The 8,477-nt window shown below is 34.4% G+C and overlaps 1 protein-coding gene across 1 annotated transcript; it reads left to right on the top strand.

The window, feature by feature from the left end:
* Positions 1-386: 386 nt before the first annotated feature.
* GK2 (glycerol kinase 2) lies at positions 387-2,054 on the top strand (the record flags this gene model as incomplete). Its single annotated transcript, XM_079153469.1, is given in 4 exon segments — positions 387-1,191; positions 1,194-1,283; positions 1,286-1,393; positions 1,396-2,054. Coding segments are annotated over 4 exon segments (1,653 nt in total). The 5' UTR covers positions 387-395.
* Positions 2,055-8,477: the final 6,423 nt, after the last annotated feature.

Raw genomic sequence — 8,477 nt, forward strand, 5'->3', positions numbered from 1 at the left:
CAAAAGATGGAAGAATTCATCTCCAGCACATCCAGCACACCTGCATTATAAGAAATTCTGAAGGTTAACTCACAGGAAGAAAAGAAATAACAGAAATACGGAGACTCACAAAGGACTGAAAGCACCAGTATACTTAATTACACAGCTAAATATATAATTTGTTTTAACTTCAATCACTCTAAAGACACAGGAGATGCTGGGGACGGGGTTTGGGCCTCAGGGGCGGGGCAAGATGGCTAGCGCCAGTTAAGGGGCAAAGGTTACCTGGAGCCTCGCGATACCCAGAGGCAGCTGCGCCTGCGCAGTGTCTTCCTGGCTGACTGCGCGCCCCTCCCCCAGTGCCGCCATCTCCTGGGAAACGGTACCAGAGCTGCCAGAGGCGACCGACTGGTTTCATGGCAGCCCCGAAGAAAGCAGCTGTGGGGCCGTTGGTGGGGGCAGTGGTCCAGGGTACCAACTCAACTCGCTTTCTGGTTTTCAGTTCAAAAACAGCAGAACTACTTAGTCATCATCAAGTGGAATTGACCCAAGAGTTCCCAAAAGAAGGATGGGTGGAACAAGACCCTAAGGAAATTCTTCAGTCTGTCTATGAGTGTATAGCGAGAACGTGTGAGAAACTTGGTGAAGTGAACATTGATGTCTCCAACATAAAAGCGATCGGAGTCAGCAATCAGAGGGAAACCACCGTAATCTGGGACAAGTTAACTGGAGAGCCTCTCTACAATGCTGTGGTGTGGCTTGATCTAAGAACCCAGTCTACCGTTGAGAATCTTAGTAAAAAAATTCCAGGAAATAATAACTTTGTCAAGTCTAAGACTGGCCTTCCACTTAGCACTTACTTCAGTGCAGTGAAACTTCGCTGGATGCTCGACAACGTGAGAAAAGTTCAAAAAGCTGTTGAAGAAGGTAGAGCTCTTTTTGGTACCATTGATTCATGGCTTATTTGGAGTATGACAGGAGGAGTTAATGGAGGTGTCCACTGTACAGATGTAACAAATGCAAGTAGGACAATGCTTTTCAACATCCATTCTTTAGAATGGGATAAAGAGCTCTGTGACTTTTTTGAAATTCCAATGAACATTCTTCCAAATGTCTGGAGTTCTTCTGAGATCTATGGCCTAATGAAAACTGGAGCTTTGGAAGGTGTGCCAATATCTGGGTGTTTGGGGGACCAGTCTGCTGCATTGGTAGGACAATGTGCTTCCAGGAAGGACAAGCCAAAAACACATATGGAACAGGCTGTTTCTTATTATGTAATACTGGTCGTAAGTGTGTATTTTCTGAACTGGCCTTCTGACCACAGTGGCTTACAAACTAGGCAGAGACAAGCCAGTATGTTATGCATTGGAAGGTTCTGTTGCTATAGCTGGTGCTGTTATTCGTTGGCTAAGAGACATCTTGGAATTATAGAAACCTCAGAAGAAGTCGAAAAACTTGCTAAAGAAGTAGGTACTTCTTACGGCTGCTACTTTGTCCCAGCCTTTTCAGGGTTATATGCACCTTATTGGGAGCCCAGTGCAAGAGGGATAATCTGTGGTCTCACTCATTTTACCAACAAATATCATATTGCTTTCGCAGCATTAGAAGCTGTTTGTTTCCAAACCCGAGAGATTTTGGATGCCATGAATCATGATTGTGGAATTCCACTCACACATTTGCAGGTAGATGGAGGAATGACCAGCAACAAAATTCTTATGCAACTACAAGCAGATATTTTGCATATTCCAGTAGTAAGGTCTTCCATGCCTGAAACAACTGCATTAGGAGCTGCCATGGCAGCTGGAGCTGCAGAAGGAATAGGCGTTTGGAGTCTTGAACCTGCAAATTTGTCAGCAATCTTGATGGAACGATTTGAACCACAGATCCAGGCTTCAGAAAGTGAAATTCGTTACTCTACATGGAAGAAAGCTGTGATGAGGTCAATGGGTTGGGTTACAACTCAGTCTGCTGAAAATGGTGATCCTACTATGTTCTCTAGTCTGCCCTTGGGTTTTTATATAGTGAGTAGCATGATAATGTTAATTGGGGCAAGATACATCTCAGGTATGCCATAATTCCAACCACGGATTCCCAAGATGTGAGCTTTTTACATAATCAACGAATCCAGCAGTTCTGTCTCTTAATGTGATGACACTATTTTAGACTCTGATTTTATTTATAAATCACTTGCTACATGACCTATGAGAACCCTACAAGTAGACCTGTGGCTTGAAATAAATCACAGTAGAAAAACACTGTAGAAATATCTGGTGTGTGTTTTTTTAACATCAATAGTTAAGGTTTTCATAACATCCTGCCCCATTCTCTGTAAAATATAGCATATTTGGATTCTACCTGTGGAATCTATTATTGTATATACTCTATCATTTATGGACCAAGATTTAGTTATCTGTGCTAACCACACTTGATTAAAGAGCTGAAACAATATGAAACAATAACCACCATGTAGCTAATCTGCTATATGGAGAAACAATTTTAGTTTTTAATACCCACCCTTCAACTACTCTTTTCTATCTGTTAGGGAGACCACAACATCTTCATCGAACGTTCAATGGAAATTTTTGCCAAATTTTTACAGTAGAAATTTGTTAGTCTCATAGTTTAAATATTTTCCTGAAAATATTTGCCAAATTGAAATTTTTTAGAGATTTTAAATGGTTTCGCAAATTACATAGAATTGCTGTATGGATCCTCTAGGGAGAAAGACACTTTTTCCTTTTCATCTTTCCTTTTTACTGTGATTGTGTAACATACATATCTAAATCATATAGGGTAGCCCAATTATAAATTAAGAACACATTTTAGCCAGTAGGTTATATCAGGAATATCCTGGGTAGAATACTATAGACATAAGTAGTTTAGGTTCAATAGCTATGTGCATTTTTCAGAAAAATATGTAAGCATATTATCAGAAAAGAGCATTTTCTTTAAAAGGTAGTAAATATGTTCCAATCCCAGCACCAAATTAAAAATAAATTTTAAGTATATACGATATGTCTATACAAAATTTCATCAGTATTTTTTGTGCCTCACTTTTTATTTAAATTGTCTTAGCTAGCTATATGCTAGAAAATGAAAAGGCTGTGAACTACTTTAATAAAACATTTTCAAGCAAGAAAACAATGACTTTAAATGATATCTTATGGGGCTTGTGCATTTGTAAAAGGAAACAACAATAGGGAGGTTGGAAGAGGAAAAATGGAAGAGTAATTTTTGAGATTCACATACTCTAAAGAAAGTTGTGATAATATCACTTGGAATTACACTGAAAACTAAAGATGCATACTGTAAATCCTAAAATAAAAGTTATAATTAATAAGCCAGTTAGATAGATACAACTATAAAAACTTTCAAATTAATCCTAAAGTAGGTATAAAACAGATGAAAAAGAATCAACAGGAAAATAGAAAACAATAGCAGAAAAATGTATTTGAACTTAATCATACCAAGAAGGACATTAAGTTTAAATGATCTAATTTACCCCAATTAAAAAGCAAGATTATCAGATTAAAAGAAAAAAAAAAAAAGACTTGAATATACTGTCACCTAGAAACACACTGCATATGTACAGAAAAAAACAAAAATACTGGTTAAAAGTAAAATAGAAAAAAAGATATGCCATACTAAAATTAAAAGAAATCTGGAATGTCTATAGTAATAAAAAATACAATTTCAGTGCAAAGAATATGAATAGACCATTTTTCAATGACAAAGTGACAAGTTCATCAAAAAGACATAGCAATCTTAGATATGTATGCACTTAATGGTGAAGCTTCAAGATACACAAAGCAAAATCTGGTAGAATAAAAAGAAAAGATAGAAATATCTATAATTACCACAAGAGATTTCAACTTCTCTTCCTCAACATTTGATAGAAAAAGTAGAGATCTGAACAATATTATCAAACAACTGCACTTAATTGACATGCATAGGAGATATCACCTCATAATAGAATACAAACTCTTTTCAGGTTCATTTGAAACAATAACCACCATAAACTATATTCAGGAGATAAACCTCAAAAAAATTTTAAAAAGCTTTTCTACAAAGTATGCTGTCTGAGCACACTGGAATTATAAATCAAAAATTACTGGAAAATCCTCAAGTATTTGGAAACCAAAAGATAAAAATAATCAATGAGTTAAAGAGAAAAGGGAAAACAAATTCTTTGAAACTGAATAAAAATGAAAACATCAAAAGTTGTGAGATATTGTTAAAGCAGTAGTTAGGAAGAATTTTATAAAACCAAAGGCCTATATTAGAAGAGAGAAAAGCTCCTAAGTCAATGACCTCCACTTCCACCTTGAGAAACTAGAAGTAGAATAAGAAACTAAACTCCAAATAAGTAGAAGTAATGAAGTAGGTAAAACAAGAGCACTAATAACTGGTATATCCAATAGTAACGGTAGTAAAACTCATATAACCAAAAGCTGGATTTTTTAGAGTATCAAAGAAACTGATAAAACGTTTATCTAAACTAATCAGAAAACAAAGACAAAAATTACCAATGTCCGGAATAGGAATGACATCATAGCATATCCAAAGAATATTAAAATTAGAATTACAGAGATATTATAAAAACTTTATACTTTGACAACTTAGATAAAATGAACAAATTTTGGAAAACACAAATGTCCAAAACTTAAGCAGGGGAAAAAGGAGAAACTTAAATGACCCTATATCTTTTAAAGAAATCAAATTTCCAGTTTTATATCTCCCCACAAAGAAAAACCCAAACCCACGGAGCTTTAACAGTGGCTTCTTCCAAACAAGTAAGGCAGAAATAAAACACGTTCTACACGAACTCTTGCAGAAAACTGAAAGGAGGGAATATTTTCAAACTCATTCTATGAAGTCACGTTTCCAGTATTATCCTGATTGTAACAACAGGAATAAAAATTAGAAAAAAAAATTTACAGGAAAAAAAAAAAAAAAACTATAGGCCATTATCTTTGTTAACAGATAACAAAAATTCCAAACAAAATTTTCAGCAAAATTAACTATACTCCAAGGAATATTATTACCAATGAAAGAATATAAAAAGAGGACAGTAAATCAACATAATTAGAAAAACCAACCTATTTACTTCACAATATCAACGAAATAGAAAAGAAAAACAGAAGGAGATGTAACTACTGACCAGAATGTCTAAAATTAAAAACTGACAACACCTAATGTTGGTAAAGATGTAGAAGAACTGTATCTCTCATATACTTCTTGTAGAAATGTAAAACATTACAAACATTTTGTAAACTAGTTAAACAGTTTGACAGTTTCTTATATCTTATCATATTATCCTGGGTATTTACCCAAGAGGAATGTGAAGTACATCAGTACAAAGACTTTTCACAGCACTTACAGCCAAAAACTGAACCCAGCTCAAATGCTCACCAACAGCTGAACAAATAAACTATGATGTATCTAGTCAATGGAATACTATTCAGCAACAAAAAGAAATGAACTACTGATACTCAGTATAACACAGATGAATTTCAGAATACTTCATTGAATAAAATAAACTAGACAAAAGGAATATATGCACAATATATGATCCTGTTCATGTAAAATCTAGAAAATGAAAACTATCTTATAATGACAGAAAATAGGTTAATAGTTGCTTGGAAACTGAAGGAGAGGTACTGAGGAGTGGGCAGGAAGGGGCAGAAGACAAAGGGGCACAAAGAAAAGCAGGAGGTCATGAAAATATGTTATGATGATGAATCATATAAGCATATCTCAAAAGTAATCAAATGGAGGACTTTATAAAGCATACTTTATTAAATGGTAGTTACACCTCAAAAAGGCTATTTTTCAAAAATTATCTTCAAACTTTGAGAATATAACCTAAGTTTGTGGAGTAGATTAATTATTGTTCTCTATTGTGCATTCTGATGTATACTCACTGATTCTACAATCATTTCAAATGGGGTGTGCCAGTTCCTGTCTCTAGAAGGTCTCCAGGCTGTATTCGAAGTCATTTGTGTGATTAGACTGGAGAAGTTCATGATAATGTCTAGTATCATTTAAAACAAATTAATTTCCCATTTCATTTATCTGGTCATAATTCTCAGTCTGGGACTTATTGCAAATGACCTTACAAAGAGTCACAAACAAATATAAGAAAAATCAGGCTATTGTCCTCAAACTAAGAATCCTGTTCTCCTTCCATATACACCCTTTGTGATTATCAGTTTTCCTTTTTTTAATCTTTGCCTTTGTAAGTCTCATTTTCATAATTTAACTCAGATGATATTGGTAAATTACAGTACTTTGCCCCAAGGCAATACAGGAACTTCTGTATATTCTATTATAAAATTAGTTAATTAATAATTTCTTTCTACTGCCACTAAGCAGAACTACATAGTAAAATTATGATGATGGGGTCTCATTGCATGCATGTTATGAAACAGCAAGTCATCATTTAATGTCAGGCATATGTGTGAGTGAGAGAGAGTGAGCTGGAACACTAACCAAGGGAATGAAAATAATTTAATTCTGATGTTATTTTCCAAGGATGAAATTTATGAATTCAAGCAAGTGAATCATGGCTGTGAGGGGAAAAGAGATAGGTAAGAAGGGAGGGAGGGAAGGAGGGAGAGAGAGAGAGAGAGAAAGAAACTGAGAATCTGAGAAGAAAAACAAGGCCAAGAAGAGAAAGAAATGTTAGAGGCATTCAAAGAAAAATGAGGTGTACTATCAAATCTAAAGTTACCCTGTGTGAATATCACTGAAGTGGCACTAAACAACTACAAAATTCCCATCTTAGTTCTAGGAATGGTAGTCATATACACTAGAACTGCAGGGATAAGCATTTTGCCATCCTGTCCTGCTCAGAGTCCTGAATTATTATCTGTTTGTGTTTGATTTTTGGTGCTTATATTATCATATTAATATAAATGCCATGATATCCCAGGGAAGCTATTGTTTCACTAACTGGTTCAATGCATGAGCCTAAATGTTTCTTTAAACAACCCCCACTTTAGGTGGAACATTATGCACCAACTCTATGACTATTAGATATGGAAAATTTGCTTTTGTGCCTTTTTAAATATCATATGAACTAATAAGATCCCCTAGAGTAATCTTTCAGCAAAGTCTGGAGTAAATACAATATCGTCTCAGTCAGTCACCTACTTAACCTCCCACTAAATGATAGCTCTATAGTCTACTCTGATTGTTTCAATCAAAACAAAATGAATAAACTTAATAAACAATACTTAAATAGTCCCCATAGTTTCCATCAACAACCTTGATAGCCCAATTTATTTAAGCCTTGAAGAAATTGCATGTGATCCTTGCCCTGTATGTGTTTAGCATACATTACAGTTCATTATTACAACCCTCAACAAAGTGATTTATTTTAGAAAAAGAAAAGGAAAGAAGGCCTCAACCCTTGGAGGGAAAAAGGTAGAGGCTAGTGAGTCTATTAATCATCTTATTTTAAATGATTTGAAATTCAGTTTGTGGCAAACAATACACCATACACACACCACATACTCTGACATCAGAGTACATTTTTTTTCAAGTGTCATAGAAAATCCGAGCTTAGAAAACATTTACAAAGCCAAAATTAGTAAATTCAAAAGAAAGTTGGGTAAAAACCAGGACAAAAATATTGTAATGACTGCAAATAAAGATAACTCTACTTTGACTAGCTTTTTCTGAATTGAAATGGGCAATCTACTTAAATGTACCTCCCTGTTTTCACCACGAGGGAAAATTTGATGGGTCAGTTTCTTTGTCTTTCTCTCAGGTTATAAGATGAGGTTTGTCTTGTCTGGTGTCGAGTGTATTTCACAGAATCAACTGATAACTTTTTCCCAACTGTTTCAAAAAGACCATAGATATGTATGATTAACAGTCTCATAATTAAGAACATTGAGAAAAATGGACAAGAAAATAACCTTCCAGTGCAAAAAAGGTATAGCTTTAGAATTGAGTAGCTGATTCATCTGGGGCATATGATTACTTTCACAGAATTTAGTATTCTCAAAATCACGAAGTTCTCAAAATTCTAAGACTACTTTCACAGTATCAGAATAGGCTATAGGGTTCAACAGAGCTGGAGAAGACATCTAATCCAAAAAAAAAAAAAAAATGTAACTAAAATTTTGAATTGTTCATTATGTCAGAAATACATTTTGGGAGAAAGATTTTAAAAATACATTTGATGATATTAATTTTCCTTTGTCTTTATCCAGTTAATGGCACTTCTCTTATACTTTATCTCAAACAATACTGTTATCCCTTTTTTTTTTTTTACATGATGAAAGTGAAAGCAGAAAGTTTATCATCAAGATTTCTTGTGAAACTTAGAATTATATATTGGCCAATGAATAATTTGAGACACTCTCACATACACAATTTTTATGGCCAATTAATCTGAGCACATTCTGAAAGATTCTAAACTATAATGAAATTATTCTGTAATGATTTTGGATTTTCTAAAAAAATAATGTTTACAGATTCTTTAGGGC

Source organism: Sciurus vulgaris (assembly GCF_902686455.1).
Source record: "Sciurus vulgaris genome assembly, chromosome: 9".
NCBI lineage: Eukaryota > Metazoa > Chordata > Mammalia > Rodentia > Sciuridae > Sciurus > Sciurus vulgaris.